The sequence below is a fragment of the Cibotium barometz genome, chromosome 38, assembly GCF_041138505.1.
Source record: "Cibotium barometz isolate CiBa-2024 chromosome 38, ASM4113850v1, whole genome shotgun sequence".
Lineage (NCBI taxonomy): Eukaryota > Viridiplantae > Streptophyta > Polypodiopsida > Cyatheales > Cibotiaceae > Cibotium > Cibotium barometz.
This window is the reverse complement of record NC_141083.1, coordinates 19,201,506-19,217,259: the sequence shown is the minus strand read 5'-3', so window position 1 is coordinate 19,217,259 and position 15,754 is coordinate 19,201,506. Positions and strand designations below refer to the sequence as shown.

Here is a 15,754-nt window from a genome sequence, read left to right as displayed (position 1 = left end):
TCATTCTAGCACCTCTCTCGCACCTTTACACTATGTAGACTAGGACACATGTTAAATAACCCTATGTAGACTAGGGAACACACACATTAAATAACCCTATGCAGACTAGGGAACACACACATTAAATAACCCTAAATACTCAAGTTATATTACATCCTAATATGTTCTTTCTTGCTATTCCTTTTATCAAAAGAAAAATATTATGGATTCATGTCTCAATGCTTAAGAAAGGATTTTCTTTTCATGGATTCATGCTCTCAATGCTAAAGAAAGGATTTTCTTTTCAAGCAGGCAAATTTAAGTAAATAAATTCTTTATCAAAAAATAATTGTTAAATTTTTTTAAAAAAAAAGGTTACATGATCTCACTATAAAAAAAAACAGTTGTTACTTGCTAGAAGAACTAGACTTCTTATCAATCTATCCAATAAAAATACAAAGAAAATTTCCATCTAAGCTTTTTTCAAATTTCATAAGGGTTGAATATTTTAAATTGTAGGCTTGAATGCCATTATTTGTTCGAGTTAATTGGATGCCATGTTTATGCAAAGCAACATTAAATGGATATCTCAAAATCTCTTTGATCGTGAAAACAATTTTTCAACCAATTAAAATCAGTAGTTTTCAAACAATTTAAATAATGAATCATTGATTTTCATTGTACACAAATGTATACAGAATGATGATCAACCAGTTATGAAAGATCTCCTTTGCGAATTTTCTTTGATTTAAGCGAGCAAAAGTAGGATAGAATGACATTTTTTTTTTGTTAACCACACGATCAATAAAAACATAATTAAGGACGAGCTTTATTTTTTAAGTGCGAGATATTTGTTTCTTTGATGGCGTGGTGTGGTGATTGTATGCATAGCCAGGCACAAAATTTTAAGCTGCGCTCAGGTTTTGGCCACTTGATAGGACCGCATTGAAGGCCTGCACACTGGCGACATGTCCATCTTTAGGTATTTTTGATCTAAAATACAACCGCTTATTTTGAGTGACCTTAAAAAAAAGGGTATTATTTCTATTGAACCCGTTATTTTTAAGTGTGATATAGCCCCTCAAAAATCATCTTTGGTCGCCACTTATTTTAAAGTGTGACCTAGCCCGTCAAAAATCATCTTTGGTCCCCACAACGCTTGATTTTTGACACGCACCCGTAAGTTTTTTTTTAATCTAGTGTAACTTTTTATGGGGATTTTAAAAATTTGGTAAATATTTTAAAGGTATTATTTCTATATTGAACCCGTCATTTTTTAAGGTAACTTAGCCCGTCAGAAATCATCCTTCTTGGCCGCTATCACGCTTGATTTTCGACAGGCACTCGCCACCACGCTTGTTTTTTGATAGACACTCGTAAGTTTTTTTATATTGTAATGTATTTTTTTATAAGCATTTTAAAAATAAACACAAATTCAAAATACAACGTGGCTTTCCTCTAAACCCATACTAATCTGGCTATCGAAGAAGAAGCACTCTGAAAAACACAAAATAAGCACAAATTCAACTACAAAATATGGGTTTAGAGGAAAGGCACCTTGAATCCCAAAATAAGCACAAATGCAACTACAAAAATATGGGTTTAAAGGAAAGGAACCTTCAATAGCCAGATTAGTATGCGTTTAGAGGAAAGGCACGTTGGATAGCCACATTAGTAGTAAGTTGTTATACATGTGGTTTCTTATGCGTTACATGAAAGCTCTACCGCTGGGCAACTCCCTGGCACCTAATTAACCTAATAATTAAGGATAATCTTAACTAGGTTAAGGATAATCTTAAATAAGGCTGGGACCTAATTAAGGAGAATCGCAGCAAGGTTAAGGATAATCTCAACGAAGTGCCTTCGATTAGAGGAACATCATTAATCGTGTGTAGAGTCTAGGAAGCTATATAACTGGTACACTCACGAGTTCACAAGTATTCCCAGGGAGTACAGGCTCAAGGGAAAAAGAGAGCTTTGCTAAGCGATCAGGGCTTGATTCTTAAGCGTAGACATGTCATGTCGATTGAAAGGTATCAGAATTCTTTGCCGTAAGCTGCCGTAAAGATCACTCTGCTACGGCGTTGTGGTGCCGCAGAGCCTGCATTGATGTCTCTAAAAGGTTACTTAGACCTGACGTTGAGTAGCATAGTCGATGGAAAGATGGGACAGAGATGGGCGGCCGCTGCTTTTTGTCGGCGGATGCTACGCCCTAAAATCCACTTCACTGGTCCTGTTTTTGATTCTGACCGCTGCCGGACGCCCGCGTGTGACTGGAGAAATGATAATTGCCGGCCGTAACCCAAGCTCCCGACAGCTAGCTAGCCCACTTAGACTGTCGGATGTCCGACACCCTTCTCGTGATAACAACTGTGAACGTCCATATCTCCGACCAATCTTCATCACCGTTCCGTTACAATAATGATTGCCATTGGTGGGCGTTGGGCTTTTGGCTTGTAGTTGAGCAAAACTTCTTCACAAAATTCCACATAATTTTTTGAGTATTTTAATGAATTTCTTATTTTATTTCCTCCTCACAAAATTGCATGTAATTTTTTGAGTATTTTATGAATGCTTTATTTTACAGGTGAAGAGCTTCCATCTCACAAAATTGCAGGTAATTTCTGAGTATTTTATGATTTTTTAAAAATTTTATTTCCATCTCACAAAATCACATGTAATTTATTTTGAGTATTTTATGAATTTTTTATTTTACAGGTGAACAAATTCCATCTCACAAAATTGCAGGTAATTTTTGAGTATTTTATGAATTTCTTATTTTATTTCCATCTCACAAAACTGCATGTAAATTTTTTATATTTTATGAATGTTTTATTTTATAGGTGAAGAACTTCCATCTCACAAAATTGCAAGTAATTTTTGAGTATTTTATGAATTTTAAAGGTATTTTTTTTACTAAAACCTCTTAGAAAACCTCCAAATTTTAAACCTCGAATTTCAAAATTTGAAGGTTCTTTTAGCTTCAATTACACTACACTAGGGTTTTTTCGAGCATTGTTCAAGAGTTATGTGCAAAAGACACAACAAGTGCATATGGTGTGAGGAACCCAATGTAGAGCTAGTTAGTAGACATGGGAACCCATTTAACCAAGTGTAAGTATAGTTAAATGAACATGGAGTAAAAGAAGCAATCTCTAAGATGGTGAATCGTGATCAACGACCTTGATTTTTCTCCTTTGTAAAAATCATTTTTGAGGTGAATAATTTTATTATTAAACGAAAGCTAGTTCCATACATAGTTGCCACATAATGCAACTACAAACATCAGTCTTGTAGCAATATATTACCATTCCATAACTTTGCATCCATATTTTTTACACTGAGTTTGAAAATTTGTTTTGGCAATACCATGGACATGCCATTTTGGCAATACCATGGACATGCCACACAAATGTTAGAAATCGCATTCTCTGCTAACATATATTTGTTGATGAAAAGCATCTCTACCTTGCTTACTTGCAAGTAAGGTAGAGATGCCACACAAATGTTAGAAATCGCATTCTCTGCTAACATATTTTGTTTGTTGATGAAAAGCATCTCTACTTGCTTACTTGCAAGCAAGCAATTGGTTGCACAAATCTTTGAGATTTTACATTGTTTCACTTTATATATTAGTGGTTTATAGGTTTCACAACACTAAAGAACATATCGTGATAGAGCTACCAATAGAATGACACTTTCTTTTTAACTAGAATTTTATTTTAATGACCCATCTTATTGGTGTTTCATCAAAATAAAAAAATCATTTAAGCTCTTGGAGAAATAAAACAAAAAATCTAGGAAAGTTTTGATTGTTGTAAGAAAACTTAATCAATCCAAATTTGCCTTTTAGCTAAAGGCACATGGGTTTCCTAGAAAGAGACACATGTACCAACAACCACTAAAAAATCAATGAATCCCAAGTTGAAATTATTTTAGCAAGATTCTTTTTTCTTTAATTCATTGTGCTTCTTTATTGGTGTGTGCTCTCTTATAAAAGGCATAAAGACACAGAGTCTCCCACTTGATAGAATTGGGTTAGAGCTACTAATTTTGGTTCTTGGTCCAGTTCTCTCTCTCTCTCTCTCTCTCTCTCTCTCTCTCTCTCTCTCTCTCTCTCTCTCTCTCTCTCTCTCTCGCGAGAAGCACAAGGATGAGGATTTTAGTACTATTATCTATTTGCTGATTTGAAAGCATTTGGATCCTAGATCTTGTACTTTTAGTTTTGAATTCATGAATTGTGTATTTTCACTTTAAAAAACAAGTTGTCTAGGTCCTCCCTCAAAGTCATTTAACATATCAAAATCTTCATAAAACATTAAATTGGCCCACATCTTAAGTTGGTGCTTTACTCCATAAGGTGACAAGACGTATGACACTAAAGTTACTTAGATATATATGATGCTCATGCATCCAACTAAAACTTAGGAAATATTCTCATAAGGCACATGGGAAAATGTTAGAAATTAGGATATATTCTCATATGGCAAATGGAAAAATGTTAAAACAATTACCAATAAAATAGGCTAATTTTGGATGTAAATTACATATTTCCTCATTAAATTGAGGGTTTGAGATGGTTTGTAGAACTTTAGATTAACGGTTATAGCAAGGTTTCATATTTAAACTTTAACAACCATGGACTTTTGAAATGAAAAAAACTCTCCCAAGTGTGCCATAAATTCTCAAATTGCTCATGAGAATTTTTACTACTTCTCACTTGATATTATGTCATGGACTTCAGTTGGGCTTTTTGTTTTTCTTTCTTCTCCATGAGGGGCATTTGTGCAATAGGGCACCATCACATTTCACCTATGATTGAGATGTATTAGCTACCTTGAGATCGAGGTCTTGATTGTATGTAGTATGGGTTAGTTAAACACGTCCAATAAGTGTCCCGGGACATGTAGTTGAAAACAATAAGGCCCCACATGGACCTATTTGCATGTAAAATTGCCAAAGCTATTAGAATCTATGAAATGTCTTTTGTTGTGTGGAAATCCACACAAATAGCACCTCGCTTTTTGACTTACATGTGAAGCTTACTAAAGTCTCACTAAAGTTTAATTTCAAAATTACTTCATTCAATTTACACTTGACAATGCTTGGCACCAATGGAAAGCATGATCAATGATTCACCTAGCATGCAAAGAAGAAGCATTAATTGCTATAACTATAACTCACATAGAAGCTTCTCTTGGCCACTAATATATTATATGTTGGAATCTTATGTAGAATTATCGGAGAGTTTCAGAAGCTCATTATGTCACAATACTTGCAAAATTGTCACAACGCTTCCCACTTAAATGGCCAAGTTGGTGATAAATAATGAGTGGCTAATAATGACACTTGAGGTGCTCCTTGTGATATCCTCCACTAGGTTATCACAATGTATTTGGAAGTACCCAAGAGTGCAGGTTAAGACCATATTTGTTAAAGCACACTCTACACACTCAAAAGAAAGTGGTTTAAAATGGTAATTAATCTTCTTAATATCAAGACTTGCCCATCCAAAGGAGATGTAAAAAGTCAATATTATATCTCTAGCAGATCTTGTAATTTCCTTATAGTATGCATTTCAAGAGAAAGTTTGTGCCATCAACTAGCTCAAATATTGAGAAAGTGGTATTGAAATTGGCAATTAATCTTCTTAATATCAAGACTTTCCCATCCAAACGAGAAAAAAATTGATAGGACATCTCTACTAGAGGTGTATAGCATGCATTTTAAGAGAAAGATTATGCCATCAACTCACTCAAATATCCAATCAAGAGAAAGTGGCTTTCAAATGCCATCAACTCACTCAAATGCCATCAACTCACTCAAATATTCAATCAAGAGAAAGTGGCTTTCAAATGCCATCAACTCACTCAAATATTCAATCAAGAGAAAGTAGCTTTGAAATGGCAATCAATTAATCTTCTTAATATCAAGATTCCCATACAAAGGAGATGCAAAAAATCATTACATCTCTTCTAGAGCTTGTAGTATCCTTATAGTATGCATTTCAAGAGAAAGGTTGTGCCATCAACTAGCTTAAATATTCGATCAAGAGAAAGCATGTAGCATGACAATGCTAGTTTGATAGAGTCTAGACGTCATTAGTGTTGGCCTTGTCCAATTAAACAAAGTTTCTTCTAATGGCAAATTGAGTTGAGAGCCACATATGGATTCCCTCAATAATTTAAAGACATGCATGTGTGCATGCAAACTTGTAGCAACATTGTATTCGAAAACTTTTGGAACACATATCTCATGCCCATATGCATTACATAGTGGACCATGTTTTTTTTACCATGATGATGTGCTTTTTGTTAATTAGAAAGTTTGTGGGGTAATTAATTTGATTTGGCTATATAAAGTTAATTGAGCCTTGAGAGACGTGATGGGGCTATCAAAGGTTAATGCATGATGCGATGCATATTATCAAAGCTCCTCGCTATGCATGAATTCAATTAAAGAGCAGTTGTCTTGAGATCCACGTCGCACACTTCGCATAATTTTGTGCATGACAAGGGTCTATGTGCCTCAAGTATATATTATGAATAGGCTATCTTCCACCACCTCGGGTCTCTCCCCCTTCATTGTGGAGTGCTCACTATTTCTGTTGTGTTAAGAAAAAAAACCCTATTTTTCTCAACAAGTTAAAGAAGGAGACGTCTTAGCCTTGGGGGGTTTTCTTTTCCAAAATTGCACGATGTCAATCACTCTGAGAATGGAAATTTTTAAAATCTAAGCCATTAATTTCAAGGCAAGCCATTTTTTTTTTCAATATTAGTTGAAGGGAAAAATACACTAAAGGGAGGTTTCCTAGCAATGGTGGTCCTAGTGTGTTGATGATATATGAACATGTCAACATAATGGTAGGCTCTTTGACCCACATTCACACTGGCCCTCGTTTCAAACACCCCTTAACTAGGCCGGCCCCCCTCCTTTAAAGACGCCCCCACAATGCCGGCAAATACACCTTCATTGGCTGGAGGGCAAACCCATGTGCACAATAGTGGTCTTCTCCCACCCACCAGCTAGCTTTTGTGCTTCTTCTTTACCCCATGATCAAGCTCCATACCTGTGTGCTCACATGGCCCATATCCTCCCAAATCTTGTCTGATCAATCCCGTCTTTTCCATGTTTGGTTTGCCTGCCTGTCTATGATCAACAAATCTTGCTGCAGCAGGCGCCAGCTACCTGCATAATATGCAGCCCTCGAGCCTCACGCCAACTCTCTTATACACCACCCCTCCTTCCATTGCTCCTCTAATTATATGCCATCCTTGATACCCTAATGTGAAACATTACCTTTGCCTGCTTTGTTTGTCTGTCTCCTTGCTTGCCCTAATTCTCCTACTATAGTACCCCTTGCTTGTTGCAAGGTTCCTTTACCCAGTCATGCAAAGGATTGTAAACCTCAGGTACACATTTTTTTTAATCACAATATCATGGCCAATTAGCTTAAAATTCTGATTGCAGAATTAAACCTTAATTATTCTAGGAAAGCCTTTGGATCGAGCCCTCTTGGACGGATGTAATTATAACCATGTTGACAAAATTATTACAGGAAATGGATTTTATGTAGTTCAAAATTTGTGGGGCTTTTGTACCAAATCTTATTGCTTTGTCAACGCCTAAGGTTAGGGCCTAAGGAAAGCATGAATCTGATGCAGAAAAGCATATTGTAGCAAACGCTAATTGCAATACTGCATACTACAAGGGTTTATTTATGTAAGTTTTTTATTTTAATGTTTCTAATCTGCAGAAAATTTGGAATCGTCTATAATGGCAATGGCAATGGCAAGCACGCAGCAAAACGAGCAGGTCTTTGTAGCTTCTGTACAGTCGATGACAGTGGAAAATCGGCGGCTAGAAGGTAAAGATAACGTTAAGAGGGCTTTGGAATCTAGGCAAACTGTAAATTAAGGTTAAGAGTAAGGTTTGCTTCGCAATTATGATCGTAATTAATTGATGGGGCTTGCTTGATTAAGGTTTCCATGGGAATTATGATTATGATCAGGCTGGAAGGCAAGGTGGCGATTGTGACGGGAGGAGCTAGCGGGATAGGGGAGGCCGCGTGCCGGTTATTTGCAGCGCACGGCGCCAAGGTGGTGATTGCAGACATACAGGATGAGGCGGGCGGCAGGATAAAGGAAGAGTTGGGCGGCGTGGCCAACTACCGGCGCTGCAACGTGGCCAGAGAGGCGGACGTGGCTTCCCTGCTGGACTTCGCACTCTCCCAACACGGCGCCGTCCACATCATGTTCAACAACGCCGGCATCTTGGAAGCCCAGACGAACACCTTCGCTGACCTCGACATGGACGAGTTCGCCAAGGTCATGGACGTCAATGTGAAAGGCGTGGTGCATGGCGTCAAGCATGCGGCACGCGTCATGAAACCCGGCGGCTCCATCATTTGCACGGCCAGTGTGAGCTCCGTAGTGGCGCTCGGAAACAATCACGCGTACACTATTGCGAAGCATGCAGTGGCGGGGATCGTGAAGACGGCAGCATTTGAGCTAGGCGGGCTGGGCGTCCGCGTGAACGCAATCTCGCCCTGGCTGGTGCCAACGCCCATGGTGGTGGGGGCGTTTGGGCGCTTTGTGGCCGGAGCCACCGCCCAGCAGGTGGCTTATCTGGCGAACCGCCCAGACAACGTCCCCTTGCAAGGTGTTTGCCACCTCAGAGCTGAAGACGTCGCCAACGCCGCCCTCTTCCTGGCCAGCGAGGACAGCCGCTTTGTTAGCGGCCACAACCTGCTCCTCGACGGTGCCTTCACCTGCTCCCGCCGCCTCTCCTTAATTTGAGCACGCGGTCGACGCTGCATGCATGTAACAAAAACTCGGATTTGTAACATTTTGAACAGTTTCTACAATAACAACATATCTTGTACTGTAAGAAGCTTCCCTACAAGCGCCATGAAGCTCTCAACACTGGGTGTGTGTGTGTATGGGGAGATGTGCCTACACCGCCTATCTCCATATCTAACTCTATAGTTTGATGGGCGATTTTGCTTCCTCGTGCTTAGGGCTAGGTTGCACTCCAATCACTCATTTTAGGGTGCCTGCACAAAATTATCTCTCAGGTCAATGCACGAGGGGGATGCGAAGGTGCTTTCATCAATCAAAAAATGGCTTGCCAATGATATTGAAGGACTCCTTGGGTTGTACATGGATGCCCGAGAAAATTGTTTTTTCGATCAGTGCAAGTGAACATGTGAAGATGATTTTATTGGTTAGAAAGTGGCTCACCAATGGCATTAAAGGGCTACCAACCAGCTCTACATCCATAGCCATCTTTGTAGTAAATGAAATATTCCACGTATCTAGGGTTAGACCCATAAAGAGAATATCCTTGAGAATCTATAGGAGTGCAAATTAGCATCCCCTCTCCAGCAATCTCCGGGCCCAATTTTTCCTCTAGTGTATATTGGCCTCTGAAATGTGACTTTGACTAGAGTGGATCAAGGTTGACTAGATTTCACCAACTCTAACAATGAATATCAAATCATAAAGAATTTTGCTATGGTTGTTGAAGCAAAAGTGTCAGGATTGAAATTGCATGTTCTTTGGAGATCGGTGAGGGATCTGACCCTGAACTGAACCAAGGTCAAATTCCTCAACAATATTGAGAGATTGTGATTTTTGTGCTTGTTGAGTGGTATGAGTTTTGTCTATTGAGCATGTGTGATCTTTCAACACCTAGTCTATCAACTTGTCTAAGCTTAGTGGCTTTGTGAATGCCACTTTATGATGTGTTAGCTTATACCTTTTCTCTTTGAACTTTAATGTCCTTGCATGAAAAAAAATATTTCTAACCAATTGTATGCTACTTTGACTGTGCAATTGTATGCTACTTTGATTGTGCTGCTTTGATTGTACTTGAGTATCTAGAATCTCAGTATAGAATGGTTGGGTTTTTAGGTTTCATTAGTAATCTACTTAGCCATCTTGCTACTTTGATTGTATCTAAGTATAGAATCTTAGTATAGAATGGTTGGGTCTTCAGGTTCCATCAATAATCTTTGTAGCCATATTGCTTCACATAGGTGCTTTACTTATGTATACTGAGGATTTTTAGGCATGTTTGGCTTTTCATTGCATTTTCCCCTTGGGTCAACTCTATTACAATACTAGGTGCTTATATGCGCTTTACTTAGTTATACTTAAGCATGATTGGTTTTTCACATGATTGGTTTTTCACATGTATTTTCCCTATTTTTACTAGCTTTTTTCCTTTTTGTTACCAACAAGAATTTTCCAATTCCTTCAAAAATTATACTCAAATTCTTTCAAAAATATTATACATTTTTCATAAATTTTGTATTTTTTTGACAAATCTCCTTATAAGTTAATGGTAAGTTAGTACTATTCGAGACATGAGATTCAATTCGCTTAACTTGGGGCATTGAATATTAGTTTTCCTCAAATATGTGCTATTGCTAAGCATGCAGCACATAAAGATGTTACCTACTTATGCTAATGTTTTTGCTATAGTAACACTAAAAAAAGGATGACTAAGTTCTAAGTCATGGCTCAATTGAATAATCATTTGAAAAAAAAAATATTTCCTCTTTTGGACGAGTGTATTGGCATTCAAATTTGACAGTGTGCCTTTAAAAAGCCCTAGTGTTCTATCAAATATGATCTTCCCTAAATTCATTGTGCATTTTCTATCTAGAGGGCATCTAGACAACATGGGTCGATATAGGTATGTCAATGTCTATAACTTCTCACACATGATGCTCAAAATAAGAATAGGGTTCACATTTCATATACTTTGTCTTTTTCATAAGTCTACAAAGATATGAAAGCAAAAAAAAGGGATCTATAATAGGAAAATTGTGGCTTATATTATTTATTTTCACCCATGTGCACGTCTTTTATTGTCAATTCAGCAATGTCTTAGCACTAGAATATTGTATCACATTAAAGAAATTCTTTAGCAAACATGTGTGCACATCTTTTATTATCAATTTAATAATGTCTTAGCATTATATTTTATCACATTAAAGAAATTATTTAGCACACATGCATGCACATCTTCATCTTTTATTATCAACTTAATAATGTCTTAGCCTTATATTTTATCATATAAAGAACTTCTCTACTAGCACCCCTATCTTTTGGTACAGGTATGGTAGTTATTTTGTTACAATCAAAATAAAAAGAAATTCTATTAGAAGAAAGAGAAAAAGAATGTGACTAGATAACCCTAACTACTTATGCCCATCACAATGAAGGTCTTCTCTAGTATGTCCTCCTTCTAGTGTGTGCGCCTGATTTGGAAATCCTACTAGCTAGGGAGGAACAAAGAAAATGATCAACTTCATAATTAGGTTAATTGAGAATATCATAACCTGGTAGTGAAAAACCAAACATGCCTAAAAATCCTACTCCAATCTATAAATACACTTCTTCCCTCTTCCTAATCTAATTAAAATTGAAGTTTGAGCTCACTTTCCATTATAAGAGCCTAGGTGTAAGAGTTATAAGTTTTATTCTCATTTTTGTGGGTAACAGACACACCAGCCTTTGTGATCACCCTGGTGGCATCTCCTCTAATTCCCCTTGCAATGCCCTTATAATCACCCTTGTGATTGGCGGAATGATTTCCCTTGTGATCACTTTGAGGTCCAATTTGTTTTTTGCAAAGGAGGGGTTTCTCTCCCATTGGGTCTCACATAGCTTCTCCCAATTTGTTTTTTGCAAAGGAGGGGTTTCTCTCCCATTGGGTCTCACATAGCTTCTCCCAATATCCACAATTCTCCTACTTCTCTCTCCCACCCTACTTCACCCCACTAACTGCTCTCAAGCTCACAAGCTCCAGCCACCTTCTAGATCTCTACTTCACTCCACTCAAGATTGTAGATTGAAATACGAGAGAATGCACATTCACTCAAGAAGATCATTAAAAATCCTACTCTCATGCAGGCTTAACCTAGAGCTTAATCTCAAAGTAATCACACTCAATTTCATGCAGATCACACAAATAACAACTTAAATTGAAGCTAAGTCACACTCAATCTCATTCAAATCACATAAATAATAGCTTAAATTGACGTTAAGACACAATAGAATGTAAAACCCATAATCTTTAAGAGAAATGTTAGCATAGTAAGAGGCATTAGCACGAGGGAATGCTAGAAAAAAAACTCAAATGTTTAGATAGTGTAATACACATTTACTCAAGAAGATGATTAAGCATCCTACTCTCACATAGGCTTAACCTAGAACTTAATCTCAAAATAATAACTCTCAATCTCATGCAAATCACCCAAATAACAGCTTATATTGAAGCTAAGGCACAATAGAATGCAATGATATCTATAATATTTAAGAGAAATGTTAGCATAGTAAGAAGCATTAGCAAGAGGGAATGCTAGAAAAATAACTCAAAGTTTTAGATGAAGCAATTATATGTTGTCCATTATAAATTAGAGAAATTGACTTATAATACACGTGGACAAGATAAGTGTGCAGTCTATTACAAAGTAGAGAAATTGACTTATCTACATGTGGATAAGATAAGTGTGTGCCTACAACTCACTTATACCTTAATTTGTTAGATATCAATGCTCCACCCTCATATTATATTGTCAAGGCACTTGCCATCTCATGTTTATATGGCCCCTAGTATGAGGAGTAGCCATGGTTGAGTAGACCATGTTTGCTTGATATCCTTGTATTCACATGGGTCGGTGGCCTAAGAGGCTAGATGGTTTAGAATAAATTTAGCACGGTAGACTTTACTTTTCGATACCTTACGAGGCCCAATGGGGCCTAAGATAAGCATGGATGGCCATGGGAGAAGTGGGAAAGCTCCTATGCATTCTCATGTTCTTCTTTATGGATCAAGTATACACTGTGGACAGTGGCATTGACTTTGACCACCATGGACCTATGCAGTTATGTCATGGCTACCCCACTTATTCAGGCCTATATAGATACATAGTATAAGCATGACAAGTGTAGAGGCAGCCTGTGTTGCATGTTTTTCTACCCCCAAGACTAGGGTTTCTGAGAGCTCCTATACTCCACCCAGCCACAACCAAAAAAGACACTCTCTAAGATTGGACCCCAACCCTTTTAATAGCTTATTCCTATTCACATGTGTCCGGCCACTTTTGGGTCCGCACACCTGGTCTTTTTGGCTCCACTAAACCCTTCCCATGCCTTGCCCGGAGGGTTGAGCTCTATAGGATCCTACTAATTCCGTTGTCATGACATTACTCCCCCCTTAAGAAGAGGTTTCGTCCTCGAAAATGAAATTCAAAAACCTCTTTCTGAGTGTGCTTACCTTTTCCTAGGTAGAACCTTCTTTTGGTCTATCCTTCCACTTGACTGAATACTCCTGTCATACAGAGTGTCGAGTTCTTTTCTCTTGGAAATCCAAGACTTTTTTTGGTTCATGTGGTAAGGATGGGGGTTTGATAAGTTCTACTAGGATCTCTTGTGAGACTGACGAGATTTTCATCATCACCCAACTTCTTTTTTAATCTAATGACATGAAAAATTGGATGAACTTTATAGCTTTCTAGTAAAGCTAACTTACACTACCTACTTTTTTAAGTATTGTAAATGGACCACAATACCTTGGAGATAACTTCGGGCTTCTCCCTGTTTTCAAAGATTAGGAATGTGTGGAAATGTTTAAAAACACTTTATCACCTTCCTCAAAGATAATTTGCCTACGATCTTTGTTAGCATAATGTTTAGCACAATCATGTGCTCTCTTAACATTGTCTTGCGATTTTCGTGATCTCTTGGAGATCTTGAAGAAAATCTTTAACTTTTTGTATCTTTTCTTTCTCGAGTCCAACGGCCACTCGATCTCGTGGTTGAAAACCATACATAAACATAAATGGACTAAATCTCGTGGTTGAATGTTTGGCACTATTATAAGAAAACTCCAATATGGGTAACTATTCTTCCCAATTGGTTTTCTTTTTACTTACAGCATATCTTCCAAGACTTGGTTGACTCTCTCAGTTTGACCATCACTTTGAGGATAAATAGCCGTGGGCATACTTAACATGGTGTCCAATCTCTTAAACAACACAACACGCCAAAAGTGACTGTTAAACTTTGTATCTCTATCACTAACTATATCGGCTCTAGTAAGCCATATAGTCAATAGATATTTTCAATGAATAGCCTTGCTAAATCAGGCGTAGTCACTGTCATTTTTTGTTAGAATAAACCGACACATTTTAGTCAACCTATCTACGACCACCACCCAAACCGAATCATGGCCTCTGTTCGTTTTCGGTAATCCAACTATAAAGTCCATTGAGATACTCTCCCACTTTCCATTTGGGATCTCTAGTGGACTTAGTAAACCACCTACCTTTAGGCGTTCTGCTTTATTGCCCTAGCACTTTTGGCAATTTAAGAGATAGTCTTAGACATCCTTACTTAAGCCAAACCAATAAAATTGTCTCTTAACTAGTGCATATGTCTTCCGTATTCTAGGATGACCAGTACTCGGACTATCATGACATTCATATAAAATTTGGTGCCTAATGTTTGAGTCCAAAGGTATACGTACTCTACCTTTTTAAAGCAGGTAACCATTATCGATGGAAAAATTCTTCCAACAATTCCTTTCATCACTTGTAAGTGACTGGTCTCCTTCTTGAGACGTCTCTCAAGACTTACCGCTAACAAAAGTTTTTGTCTCGTGAACAGGGCTATATTTATTTGTAGACAAGGGATCCCTCTTGACACTTCCTTGCTTTGTTTCTCATAAAAATTTATTGTAAGAATCCTCTTTAATATGTCTATCTTATGGTAAACTTTTATCTCATTTGGACATAATCTCTTTGGGATATTGTTGATTTCTCATTGCGTTCTTGAAGGTAGTCTTTCTTCTTTGTTCTTTTAGGAAAAAAATTACATATAGGTTTCTCTTTAGTATGTTCATGTTTTGGTAAAATATTTTCTCCTTTGAATAGAAACTCAATGAGATAATGCTAATATCTCAATGTATTCATAAAGTTAGTCCTTCTTCTCTTGTTTTTTTGGGTAAAAATTTACAGGTTGCATCCTCTATCGTATGTTGCTCGTGTGCTATGGAGACTAATTCAAAATATTTGGTGTACAATTTTTGAAGCTTTGGTGTTGGTCTGTAGTTTTTTAAGTTTGGGAAAGGAAAAGGTAATAAGCAATTTTCTTTCTCTTTTTATTCAAAATTTTTCTAATCTTTAAATGGAAAGTTTTTTATTTTCTGTGTTATTGGTAATCTTGATAATGTAATATATTGATAATATTTAAACTTTTTCTCTTTGCTCTTTGCAGGTTTTGAACCTCTGAGTTTTGTTGGTTTAGAGACTTCTTGTGGGACTCTGGAAAAAAGATAATAATGAAGTTATGTCTCTTGCTAGTTTAGTTTATGAGTGCAAAAGTATTAATTTCAACATGTTGGTTAGTCCAATGGCTTACATTGAACTATCATTTTATCAATATTTATCTATTTCATAAATTTGTTTCTTTACTGTAGATGTCTCAAAAGAAGGAAGAATATAAGTAATATACAGACTGTGGAGGTTTTTAATCATAAAGATAACCTAGAGGGAAAATGGATTCCTGAATAATACAGTAAATTCACTTGCATCTTAATGCAACCAAGCACTCAAGGCTCTTTCAAAGTAAAGCTAAGAGACATAAGTGATTTATCAAAACATTGGAAAGGTAGAATATTAGAGTTTAGTCGAAGGTGAATGGATGGTGCAACCATCCGAATAGAAGTTTTTATTCAGCACGTATATTTGTACAAACAAATG

General features: G+C 37.2%; 1 protein-coding gene across 1 annotated transcript; it reads left to right on the top strand.

The window, feature by feature from the left end:
- The first annotated feature begins 6,944 nt into the window (after positions 1-6,944).
- LOC147616422 (zerumbone synthase-like) lies at positions 6,945-9,448 on the top strand. The gene is made up of 3 exons (XM_086777500.1): positions 6,945-7,391; positions 7,736-7,846; positions 7,991-9,448. Exons 1-3 carry the CDS (start codon positions 7,369-7,371, stop codon positions 8,775-8,777), a joined length of 921 nt encoding a protein of 306 aa, XP_086633626.1. The 5' UTR covers positions 6,945-7,368; the 3' UTR covers positions 8,778-9,448.
- Positions 9,449-15,754: the final 6,306 nt, after the last annotated feature.